At 36.2% G+C, this 13,758-nt stretch overlaps 1 protein-coding gene across 5 annotated transcripts in view; it reads right to left on the minus strand.

The window, feature by feature from the left end:
• Positions 1-807: 807 nt before the first annotated feature.
• SLC4A10 (solute carrier family 4 member 10) overlaps positions 808-13,758 on the minus strand; it is a 304,278-nt gene continuing 291,327 nt past the window's right edge. For 4 of the 5 annotated variants that reach the window (XM_045558894.1, XM_045558891.1, XM_045558893.1 and 1 more), the window contains 3 exons: positions 11,954-12,021; positions 8,811-8,927; positions 808-2,906 (listed from right to left, as the gene is read on the minus strand). In XM_045558894.1, coding sequence (XP_045414850.1) covers positions 2,840-2,906; positions 8,811-8,927; positions 11,954-12,021 — 252 coding nt within the window. In that variant the 3' untranslated portion in view covers positions 808-2,839. Of the gene's footprint in view, positions 2,907-7,967; positions 7,981-8,810; positions 8,928-11,953; positions 12,022-13,758 lie in introns of those variants that run through there. The other variant, XM_045558892.1, reaches the window with a different exon arrangement.

Genomic DNA, 13,758 nt, shown 5'->3' on the forward strand with positions numbered 1-13,758 from the left:
TATGAAATAGATACATTGAAAAACTGGAGAGCAATCTTGCAATGATACTAAAATAGGCAAGTGTCCATGAGCAAACAGACTAAAGTCAAAACAAAAACAGAGGTAGGTCAGTGCAAATAGGAAACAGAATAAGTAACACTTTTAAGAGTCAAGAAAAATCCTAAAAGATCTATGCATCGTGTTGAAATACAAGTTACTTGTGAATCATCAGTGGAAAGTTTCTAACAAACTATATAGATTAAAACTTCACCAAAGTGACATTCATATTATATTTAGGAAAAAAACTTCCCAATATCGTAGGCTGTTAAATAGTAGCAATTACAAAGTAAACTCACTAGTCAAGAGAAAAATATCAACCAGTAGGTTAAGATAGAGTTCTGAATGTAATTATCTCCAAAACACACTGCCAGATGGCTACAAAAGAATTATGGTCCCATCTGACTTTTGAAACAAATAGGGAGGAGACAACTTTTAGAAAATGCTTTCCCCATGGAAGTTAAAAACAGAAGTCTAAAGAGTTCTAATAATGAGGGATCCATATGTCCTTGAAACTTTTTACTAGTCATGGGACCAATGTCCTTTGCACCCATTTCTGGGAAAATGAGAAAATACATCCTTATATAGTTCTCATGATTTTCTGTTCATAAAATTAAACTTGTTTACACGTGAAACATACTCTTGAATGTTTACCTCACCAAGTTTTCTTAACTTTGGGGGTGTCTAAATTTAAATATTATATTCAAATGATCAAAATATTCTACACTGATTTACTAATTAATATGAAGAAAAAAGACAAGACACTTTGTATCACAGTTTACAATTTACAAGGAAATTAGTTAGGATAAATATTTATTTCCACATAACATTTCTTAGTTGTGAAAAACACAATATCCTAGTCACATTTACACATTACTTAAACTTTGCACTAAATTACATTCAAGATATTCAGTAATTTTGACCAGGAATCTGAAATTAGGAGTAAATATATAACACTACATTTTTATTATATTTTTTATGATTTCAAAATATTAGGTTAACATAGGGATAGCATTAAAATTCACACAAGAACAAAATGACTATAAAAATACTCAGAAATACAGAATTTCATTGGATATGATTGCTTATTCAAATAGGAGATCATGTGAAGGTTTTAACTCACTATGATCATTTTAACAGAACTGTCATTAATATATTAAAACACTAAGAGGCTGCTTCTGGGACTGACTGGCTAAATCATAAAACAATGGAAATGTTTACAATATAGTATCTCTATTATAAAATACACAAAGGCAACACAACTGGAACAGGAAGTTTATGTATTTTTCTTCAGCATTTATAAATACAAACTTTATTAACTGCAAATTCTTCTTCCCATAATTTTTAAGCTCATGTTCCATAAGAAAAAAAAAGACTCTTTAAAGGATTGTAAGGGTAATTTGTAAAATGTATCAAAATGTTGAACCTAATGGAGGCTTTGTTGATTTTTTTCTCTCATTAGCTTAATCACAAGAGGAATTTTTTTTGCACTTTTCATGTGCACTTACAGAGTACATAATTGATAGTCTGAAAAAGCCACAGGGCTCTGAATTATTGTAAACTTGAGCATTGAAGTATTACAAAGTTGATGATCATTGATCATACTTAGGAACCAAGAGCACAATCAGATTTAGTCTTTATTAACTTCATATTCATCTAAAATGGAATGAAATTGAATTTTAGTAACACTCAAAAACTTCTTAACTTTCCTTCCTCTTGTATAAGCTTGATAAAGATGGATTATTCCATTTGGACTGAAATATATACAGAATCTTCTCAAACACAATCTAAAATTTTCATTTAAAAGATTGTTTTCCACAACATGCATTAAGTAAAAAGTGGAAAAAACTTTGCAGAAAAAAAAAATTACAATTGGAGACCTATTGGTCTAACATTAGAACATGATTCAGGACCAGCGTTAAGCAGTGCATGACTACCAGCAGCAGATAACTGTACAGGAGTGGAGTTTCATGTACAATGATTCACATGTGATATTCCATGTGCATGTATATAATAGGTTTATTTGGAAAACATCTGTTTTCAATGAGGGAGAAACTTAAGAGCACATTTCTGATAAAGGGTTATATTGAAAATCCCACAAAACTGTTACAAAGTTTTTCTAAAGCATTTTGTACAAGCCTAGTATTTAATCATGTAGTCACAACTTGAATTTTAAGCAAATACTACTTGACACTTTTGCATTATATCTGATTCTTTTAACAAGTTGTGAACAGGTTTCTATATATTTTTTCAAATGACTTTAAGTTTCAGTTACATATAAATTGTTAAGTATTAAATGTATCATATTAAATCAAGGAAATGCATAAATACAGTTATTAAAAATGCTTTCAAACTAACTTTTTGATTTGGGTCTTTTGAAATAAATCACTAACGCTAAGCTATAAAAAATAAAAAGAAGTAAGACTACCCTTCAGAATTCTTCTGAATGAAATTATTAGGCATCTTCAGGTAGCTAAAGTAGGAAAATACAAACAGTAAATATGACTTATTTCTTTAGGGAAGCTATTGCTCTCGTAAAACTGACAATGAGAATCCAGTATTTACAAATGTCTAACATACAGCAAGGAACACATAGATTCTTGCATTACCTATTGTTTCTGCTCACAAGGGTGTCTCACTGCTCAGTTGTTTAAACACAGAAATGAAACAAGTATTGCACTACTTACAGTATGAAGGTGGATTTGGGATGAGAGACAGAATTTACAATACATGATCAAAGCAGTTTTATTAATAATTATGACACTCTTCTCATATATATGTAAAAAATAAATTGAAGATCAAGTCATAGACAAGTCTCCCTGTCAACACCTTTCCCTGAGTCAGCTTTCTTCTCTTTTCGGCTTTCAGTGCTACAGGGGAAAAAAGGAGAAGTTTATTACTGCAATCCAGCATGGCTACAGTGAGATCTGCTTGCTCAGACACAAAAGCCATCAACCCCAAAGCACCACAAGAGCCCTTAGGCATCACTCTTTCATGCTGCAAAGCACAGATAGACAGCAACACTTAAAATCCTCTGCACACAGTGAGATAGAAACCAAGAACTGCAGAGGGGGACAATTCAAAACAGACACTAAAAAACAAAAACCAGACATTTTTTAAACAGTTCCAAAGGCATGCAAGATTAATACCATGATCCTCATTTGGGCAAATGACTCACTGATGATTGTTGAAAATGTCAACCATAACCCCATCTTAAGACAGCGCCAACTCTAGTATTAATAAATGACATGAACAAGATGTCACAGTAGGCATTTCTGGGCTCTGCTGCAAGTGGCTCATCCTTTTTACATGGACTGGATCTTGACCTTTAGTGAGGACTGTACCTTGGCCAGGTAAGACAGACACATCTCCACTGGCCTAGAGGCCAGGTCAACATGCACACTGCTCTCCAGACACCTGTGCTCTTTACAGACAAATGCTTACTCTGCACATCAAAGGAAGGATGTTTCCCCTCACTCCTCCTCAAATGAATGCATTCCAAAGTGGCTTCTGTTTAATCTCATTCTCCAATTAACTTTACTGATGGGCAAGCTGGTAATATGATTCTACCGTTTTTGTCTATTTCTTTCAATATCTTTCCACTGTATATTTTTCCTACTCTCTTATTGACAGTTTTCATGGAAAATTCAAATAATGCCTTCACGTGGATCAAGGTCCCACCAAGAGAGCGTGTTTGGGGGAGGGGCAGAGGCAGCAGAACTGCTCACCACCCCCGCACCCCGCCCGCCTAGTTCCAGCGCCTGGCAAAGCCCTCTACATCTAGGCTTCTCTGTGACCCTCCCACTGTGACATGAAGGGAAACTCACAACCAGCTTCTGAGGCCCTGAGCTGGAAGAATTTACAATTTTTACTGTTAACTTCAGCCCTTAATATAAATTTATGAAGCAGTTGATCATGGGGACACCCTTGGTTTTATAACCCTTCTCCAAGTAATAAAGTAATAAAACTCCATTTTTCTATGGGGCCTTCTGTGCAGCTCTCTCAGTGGTCAATAACTCAGACACATTCTTAGAGTGTGTTTTTTAAATTGTTTTTCCTCCAATTCAAGCTAGAAACAGCCCTTCTCAGTTGTCACCACCACCCGGCACCATCAGGTAAGAAGTGCTGGAGCTTCTGCCATCTGTGGCACGCTGCCAGCGCTGAGAGCTGGTGTGAGCGCATGTCTATGGCGCCCGGGTTTGTGCCTGCCACACTTCTCAGCACATACTACTTACAGGTCAGAGCAAAGCAACTTTTCTCCCTTTTCTTTTCTCCTTCCATGAGAAGAGATGACAGTGTGCACATGATGTGTTGAGAGCCTTAACTCTGTATTTTTAACTCCTCTCTCTCTCTGTATGACTCACTTTCTTCTACTTTGAGTTCCTTTTATATGACTAGTGTCTGCTCTCCTGCTTTCGAAATTCACTTTTCCTTAGGGCTTTACCTGGCTCCTAGTCTTTTTTGCCAAACAAAGCCAGTGAAAAGGGGCGGCCCTGGGCTTGGTGTTGAAAGACCTGGATTCAGCTGCCAGAAGCTAAGAATGAGCTGCATGACCTTGGGCTAGTTATTTAATCTCTCTGAGACTTGGTTTCTTCATCTGTAAAATTAGTTTTGGACTAGATGCCTCTACATCCTCTTGTAGCTCAAATTCCAGAATTCTGAGGCTGGTATTCCCAATTCCAATGAACTCTGTCCTTTAAAAGATAAACTACTCGATCCTTTCTGTAGGAGATTGTGGGGACAGAGATGTACTGGTCCCTATACATGCATAGTTTCTATATGCACGACACTTTGGAATGTAGAAGATGCTCCATAATCTTTTGTTAAACAAGTGTGTTCCCAGTGGCACTGTTCATCACCAAGTAGTGAATAAAAGATTCAGAATGTCAACTTGATCCACAGATGTGCTTTCCCCTGATGCCCTGCTTTGTTTATATTGGTTGTTTGGTTACAAAACAATAACAAAACAATAACCTATTAAATGACTTTTTTTATTTCCTTCATTAACACCATGGTTTTGGTATCAGATTAGATTTCAGCAAATTATGAAGCGGAAATTTTATAACCAGCTCAAGACTTCTGTGAAACATATTCTCAATTTGAATCTTCTTACTCTTTGGCTATTGCTCTCTAGCTGCCTTGTTACACTCATTTTTCTGGATGTCAATCAATTTTATGCTTTCATTATAACAAATATATGTTGCCTATCTATTACATATAGACATATATTGCGTATTTGTTATATGCCAGTTACTCTGCAAGGACTTTGGAATACAAGATGGAAAAGATTGTCCCTGCCCCTGAGGAGTTTAAACATTTAAAATATAAGGAAGTAGTATTTCAAGAGAGGGTAAAAAGTGATCTGGTACTGTGAAATCATTATTTTTCAATGGCACTAAAATGGCTGTTATGAACAATATTTACCAAGGGCTCATGAGAGAGCCTAGGCTTAAGAAATCAAAGCAAAGAAGGATAATCTGGGATAGAAGGTAGTCAGGAGGAGAAGGGGAGGGCCCTGGTGAGAGGTATGTGGGGAAGGGGGTGGTCCCACAGCCTAGCCTCTGCCACTGAGGCAAAACTAAGCGCTGCTTTTCTTAGCATTGCTAGGAACCTTTTCCAGATACGTTGATCTTGGATGTTAGTATTATAAAACATAGCAGTTGCTCACCTATTCTGATGCAATGTGGTTTTTAATAAGCCCTATTTCCACCAACTCATTCAATAGGCTGCAGAGGTGCTTGTTGCATGTATGTATGGTGCTAGGATCAAAATTAGACATCCTCCAGATATAGTAGAATTTGCAGTTAGTTCTCAGAGTCTACTCTCAGTTAAACTAGATAAAATATTTTGACAACAAAAAATGAACGAAATAATTGAGAAAATATAACTTCTATTCCAAATTCCACCAAGAAAAGTTTTCTAGCATTCTCTGAGGCACATTACAGCAAGGGATGGGACAGAAAATAACTGCGGCGGTCGGGGGGGTGTCAAAGACTGCACAGAAACCAGCTTAGGACTCAGGAGATACAGACCCTGGTAACCTGGTCTTTAGGGCTATTTTTGTCAATGGATACATTTTCATAGTTCCTGATCATCATACTTTAAAGCCTTCAACAGATACCCAGAGAAAGCAGCAGTTTTGGAAGGGTATTGCTTTATTATTAATAGTATCGGTGGTTTGAGGATTTCAGTAAGCTATGCCCTTGTCCAGAGCTTCTGCCATTATGAGGATAAAGGACATTAACCACCAACCAAGAGATATTTTTCAAATGGGAAGCTACAGAATTCTTTTTGTTTTTGTTTTGTTTTTTTTGAGACAGAGTCTCACTCTGTCACCCATGCTAGAGTGCCGTGGCTTTAGCCTAGCTCACATCAGCCTCAAACTCTTGGGCTCAAGTGGTCCTCCTGCCTCAGCCTCCTGAATAGCTGGGACTACAGGCACAAGCCACTATGCCCGGCTAATTTTTTCTATTTTTAGTAGAAACGGAGTCTCGCTCTTGCTCAGGCTGGTCTCGAACTCCTGAGCTCAAGCGATCCTCCCGCCTCAGCCTCCCAGAGTGCTAGGATTACAGGCGTGAGCCACTGTGCCCGGCCAGAAAGTTATGTTTTTGATCACATCAAAAGGTAAGGAAAGCTAAGTAAACTTTCATTCCACAACAGTTGAAATAGCTTTATTTCAGCAACAAGAAACAAAGAAATGCTATTTTACCTCACATTTGGTGAAAATACATGTTTAAAGAATAAGAAATAGTGGTTATATTGAAATATAAAGGATGATCTATTTAAAATTGGCCCTTCTTTAAAGTACATTGCATTATTCAGTAGAGTCAAGTTACTGTCTGAAATCATCTAAATACATATGTTTTTTTAAAAAAGATTTTTTTGGTGGAGTGTCACTGGACTTGACTTTAAGGAGTGACTAAAATATCATGTCATAAAAACTTTTCCTTGAACCAAAGAAAAACTGAGGAAGAGTTAGGACTGGGAATCGGTATTATATAGGAAGAAAAACAATCCACAGGTTTGATTGTCTCAAATTCTCCACATATTTCCCACAGACAGCATTTTCCTTTTTGATCTCATAAACCTGGATTTCACATTTTTTTTAAAAAATTAGAGAAATGCCATATTTTTAATGTGAAAGGGTCCACAAGTATATATTTCAATGGGCTTGAGAAATTATCCTTCTCATAACTCTGATTTTCTTCCAAGAGTTCTAGCAAAACAGAATTACTGTGAGAATTATCAGATTATAGCAGGGATTGTTGGGAAAGGGAGTTAAAGAATGTTTTAGAATAAAATGTTACTTTTGCTTGAGCCAAGCAAAGAAATACATGAAGGTTTTTAAGTCCTATTAAAAGGCAGAAAATACCAACCAAAAGTTTTTGAGAAAGCCTATCGAGTAACATATATTAACCAACTTGGGAGTAAATTTTGGAGGTAGTTGAGAGACAGAATCCCCAGCTTCTGGGATGAAGACTCTGCACATTTGCTGTTTGTCTTGTCTTGATTATGCTGTTCGGTACAGAGATGACACTGAAGCAGCATGCTATTTTGGGGTGACAAAAACCAGCAACAAGAAATATAGAAATACATTCTCCAAATCTAATGTAGCCTCTTTACCAAATACAGTTCTGTGACATTTGTTGATTTATATACGATGCATTTGTATAAATCATGGAGGGAACAAACTTTACTCAAGTTTCAGACCCACTTAAAGAGCTGAGTAGTTATAGAAATGCCATGAAACTCGATCTGATACTGCATCTGAGCCCAAGATTCCTCATGCCTTTTGCCTCCCCAAAACTCACACAGAGGACAAAGACTAACCAGTTTCTAGAAGACACCATTTAACATAAGGAAATGCAACCAAGGAATAGGTTTGAGGGAGAGGGTCTTTCTTACCTTTGGGGAATCAGCTTCTAGAGTGATTAGGAAGGGGAGCTTATGACAAAAATGTAATATAAAAATTAAGTAGAAAAAGTTAATTTAAGGTTATGAAAAAGGAAGTTAATAATTATAATAAACACTGTCCCAAATCCCTCAATCACTCTCTAACAAGAAGAGATATTAGCATAACATAAGAATGCCTTTTCTTCAGATCAGCATCTAAGCAGATTGGGTGATTTGAACTCTTACTTATAAATTCTAAAAAATTCAGTTGGAAATCTCATCGTGATATTTAAGGACACACTCTTGCCCCAGCATGCACTTAAACTATAGGAGTTGTTCGTATGTTGACATACAGAAAAGTTAGAATGGATAGAACTTTCAGGAGCTGAAAGTTTTGGCGTATGAAGCTTATAAAAGATTTTTGGGGGGTTGGAATGGGGGACTAGAAATATACTAAATAGAAAATCAACATTGCTTACATACAATGCATACTGGCTTAAGAAAAGGGAAATGAAGGAGTGCAAAATGTGGTCAGATACCTAAAGGGGTCCTGGGAAGTGGGTGATAAAGAATAAAATAAAATCATACTGCAAAATAGTAGGCCAACATGCACATCAAAAAGACCATGCACATCGGGACTCATTTATAGCACCATTTTCCCCCCACTACAATAATTTGGGGGTAAGCTTTTCACTTGAAAGGGAGATGTTAAAAAACATACCAACATTTGTGAAAATTATCGTTTCTACCCACTTTCAAAAAGAATTTCTGAAATATTTTAGATCTAAATTTGATGGACACCAACATTATTCTTTTGCTAATGGATTTATGTCAAAAACAATTAGAATCAGAATAAATTCTCATTATTTTAAAATTCAAACCTTTTAGAAGGAAAGCTTGACTCCTTATCTTTTGAGTTATCGGCAGTAATCAGAAGGTTCCTCCACAAGGCAGTCTTTGACATTTCATCAGAAATATTGATCACAGATGGATCATCTCTAGATAGGAGTTTATCCAAAATGAAATAATAAACATTAGAGAAATAACTGCAGTTATTCAATGATAGAAACTAAATATAGGACAATCTTATATCTATGTAGAGTATGTTTTCTCAATTTTTTTTATTTTGGTAAAATACACATAACATAAAATTTTCCATCTCAACCATTTTAAATGTCCAGTTCAGTGTTATTAAATACATTCATAATGTTGTGCAACCATCACCACCACCCACCTCCAGAACTGTTTTTATCTTATAAAACTGAAACTCCATACCCACTAAACAATAACTCCATTTCCTCCTCCCCCCAGCTCCTGGCAACCACCATTCTACTTTCTGTCTCTATGATTTTGACTATTGTAAGTGCCTCATGTAAGTGGAATCATACAGTATTGTCTTTGTGACTGACTTATTTTACTTAGTGTAATATCCTCAAGATTCATCCATGTTGTTGCATATGTCAGAATTTCCTTCCTTTTAAGGCTGAATAATATTCTATTGTCTATATATTTATACAATATTTTGTTTACTCTGCAGTATTTTTGATAATTAAAATGGAGAGGTATTGAATATTTCTCTGAATTATTAAAAAAATTTGTGAAAAATAAAAAATCTAAAGAAAAGTTTGAGCTGTATAGATACTGATTTGGTCTGCAATGTTCTTATTCATTTCAATTTACAGGGATTAGGTTCTGCACATCCATTGGTTAAGGCTCTTGCCCCTAACATTCATGGCATCACAGGTCACTTCCCTCCCGTGCTCAGACCTTTCAGTGGCTCCTACTGACTCAGTAAATGCCGAGTCCTTATAAGGGCCTGTAAGTCTCTGTCCTCCCCACCCTCCCACCCTCTGACTTCACCTCCTGCCATTACATCTTCTCAGTCCTCTCCAGCCACAATGCAATGGCCTGCTGACTTTTCTGGAACACTATAGCCTTGCTGCTGTCTTGGGGCCTTGTTCTTGTTCTTCCCTCTGCTCATAATGTCCCTTCACATGGTGCAACCATTCCCCTCCTTTGTTCAAATGTCACCTTCTTAGACAGTCTCTCACTGACTACACTAGTTCAAATTGCTACTTCCATCCCCTCATAGCACTCCTGTCCTTTTTATTTGCTTTTGGTTTTTATTGTGCTTTTGATCATTTGAAACACTATACTACATTATTTGCTCATTTGCTTATGTTCTGTCTCCCTCTACCCCTATTCTACTTGAATATAAGTTTCATAAGGACCAGGATTCTTGACCATTTGTTCACTGCTGTTCCCCTAAGAGCCAAACCTTTGGTACTCACTCAGTAAGTATTTGTTGAATAAATGAATGCAGCCTGTGTGTTTGACAGAAGTCTTTCCAGATGCTGGGGGAATTATGAAAGCAGGGCCCGTACTATGCTAGGTGCTCTTTTTTACATTTTAAAATGGCACCAGTTATAGGTAATATTCAGGATGTTCCAAAACTTCCCCAGGGCTAGAAATACAACCAAATGGCAGCAGCAATAAATCGTAGATCAAGTGAAAGAGACTTTCGGTGAATGAAAAAAAAAAAAGCTCTCACTTTACATAGGAAACATACTCTGCTATGGAAAAATCATGTCTCCAGAGATCCCAAGGTGACCCCACGTGACCCTCATTGGTGGCTCTTCACAAGAGAGTAATGAATTCAACTTTTAAGAGGAACAAAATCTTGGATCTCCTTTCCTTGCCCAATTGAAAAATGTGTTCTTTAATCCCTCTAAACCCTCCAGCTCCTTAGCCTTCCTAGAAAGATAATTTCCTAGTAAGTCAAAGCATGAGATCAACTAATTTATGAAAAAGCATCATGAAAAATAAAAATTTTTCATATTATGTGAAGAAGAGTCTTGTGAGCAAAAGAGTTGAAAAAAATGATAGCTTAAACAAAGTTAAACATGTTTTTTTTTTAAAAAAAAAAATGCAGCACTACTTAGATTGTTTCATATGCTAATATGCATTGTGAATCTCCAAACTGGAATGCAGTTATAGAACATTTTCCAAACTTATTTAACCACAAAGCCCTTTTGAGAGTGGTACCACATGAGAGGAGTTTCTACAGAATATTCTTGGTAATATGCTGATTCAACTAAACAATCAACAGGATTTTAAAATGTAAATGTTGTTAAAAAAAAGATAAAATGCTTTCTATACTTGTGCTCATCCTTAAGTGGTATATATTTCCTAAAATTCTAGGGAATGTGATTTTAGAGTCAGATCCTGAAGATCCAGATGATTCTCTCTCTCATATCTTGTTTTTCAACAAATTCCCTCCTCAGAGAAAAGATTTCTCTGTTTTTTTACTGCCATAGCCTCACATTGTCTTCAAGTACATTGAGAGCATAAAATTGGGTACTAAATGGAACATAAAATAGAATTGTCCAGGAAAACTATTTAAATTATACTGAGAGGGAAAGAAAAAGAGATAATTTTTGGCCAAATACTTGCAAAAATTTTTATCATAACTTACAGCAGTTTGCTTTCTTTTGCTGTCTTTGTACATAAACAAGATTAAAATATTTTGGAGAATTGCATAAATATTTCCCAAAACGACTGAAATGACTCAATCCTTCAACTCAAGAAATAGATTATCTCCTTGGAAATGCCTTTTTTAGAGGCAAATTCCTAGAGTTGAAGCATTTATCTGTGATCAATTTGGTGAATACCTAGCTCATTTATACCAAAAGTAAATTTTGACCTGTCTTCAGGAGCTACTTTCTAAGAATATAAAAGGGATCTTTCATATACATTATAAAATATGAGAAGAAAATACATCAGAAAACAGCTCCCCATCCTGCTTCCTTATACCTGTACTTGGGTATAGTCACACAGCTAGAATTGGCAGAACTTACTACTGGGACTAGGGTAATCTAATCATTAGTCTTAGTTCTTTTTTCTCTAACACAACTTCAACAAACCTCTATGGGAGTCCACATAGTATGAAATTCTTAAATAGAATACATATCAACACATTTGATTATTTAAATTTTTGGGTTTTTAAAAAAAAATTCTATCTTACCTGTAGTGCCCTTCCAACGGGAGTTGTACTGTGCCCTCATCTTCCATAGCTAGCATACTTTGTTCTTCCTGAAAAGACAAATGTAAAGTATACAAAGTGAACCTGATGAATCTCCATTTTACATTAAAGAAGAAACACAGATTAATGTTTCATTATCTCATTAACCTCAGGACCTTCCACTCTGTTTGCATTTATTAATGTTAGCACAGGTCCTTTCAATAAAGTATCAGCTACTAAGAACATAAGTAATTAATGAGAGTCTCATAACACAAAGTAATTTAAATGCTAACAACAATCTCTTTCATGTCACTCAATGAAAAACTGGTTAATTTCCAAGCAGATTTTTAAAAAATTAATCTAAATTTTACAAGGACAAAAGTATGGGTAATATAATCAGTTCTACTGTTATAAAGTTGAAATTATATTCCCAGCATGCTCTGTTAGGAGGGACTGAGGGATGTACTCCAAGCAGTGGTTCTCAAACCTTAGTTTACATCAGAATCACCTGGAGGGCTTGTTAAAAATATAGATTGCTGGGTCCCACCCACAGAGGTTCTGATTCAGTGAGGAGTAGAGAAGACACAAGAATTTACATTTCTAACAAGTTTTCAAGTGATGTTGATTATGCTGGTCTGGGGACCACACTTAGAGAACCACTGCTCTAGAGACTTGGAAGGAAACAGTGGAAAGTATCTTCCTGTATGGATCAAAACACACGTGTGCCTTGACGGAGGAGAAAACTAAGTAGTTTGACTCCATTTAGATGCGTTTTAGACTTTGATGCCTCAAATTTCTTCTTACAATGACAATATCTGCCCTTCTCCAAAGGGTAGAAATGTTTCATATATTCATTTACACATTTATTCATATATGACATTTTTCTTGTTAGAAATATAAATTCCTGTGTCCTCTCTACTCTAGATTCATTTTATGTTTTGGGATAAAGATAATCTTATGGCTGCCATACTGAAATGTCCTGGCTTAGTTTTCAAATAATGTTACCACCAAACTTTTTCCATGCACCAAAAGAGACAGTTATCTATAGATTATAGATCTTATTTGATATATTTATTTTCAAATGGATCAATTAGCATGGTTTAAGTTCAAAGAATTATTTAGGGTCATTTAAAAATGGCTCTAACTCCAGAAATGGAACTTTAAGATGTATAGTCATGAAAAACTAAGTGACCCCCTGCACAAATGGGAACTGATGAGAGAAAATAGGGATGGCCCTGAAGGCTCATCTCCCTCCCTCTTTCAGTAGCTTAGCAGAGCTAAGCTGGCCTAACCAGCTTCCAGACATCCCGTAGCTCGATGTCATTATTCCTGGTGTGCAAGGCTGTTTCTAAGGTAATCAGATCTTGGCCTTCCACCTCACACTCCATAGTCTGAATATCCCATGCCATATTTCTCATTACTTAAAGAACCAAAATGTTTTCTAGTGCCTCTTCAGCTAACCTATGAATATATAATGCAATGTGAGGGCAGGTCTCATTTCACTCTTGGAATACACTCCCAACCTGCTGGCCAAGGCAGAGCCCTCTCTGCTGGGACTCTGGCTGTGGCAGATACAGAATCTCCATTGCTATGCTGTGGAATCAATGGAGAGCCAGGAATTATGTGAGCTCTGCTGCTTCTCTGCTTATAAGCTTCCCCCAAGAAACCCTATGTGATATTTATACTCTGTGGGGCCAATGGCATGTGTGTTACCCCTTTTCCTTCCAGGAACTAATTTAATTCTCTTTCTCTGCTGTTCCTCAAGGGAAAAAAACAACTTAGGATCCATTAAATGTATTTTATTACTT

This window comes from Lemur catta, chromosome 8 (genome assembly GCF_020740605.2).
Source record: "Lemur catta isolate mLemCat1 chromosome 8, mLemCat1.pri, whole genome shotgun sequence".
Lineage (NCBI taxonomy): Eukaryota > Metazoa > Chordata > Mammalia > Primates > Lemuridae > Lemur > Lemur catta.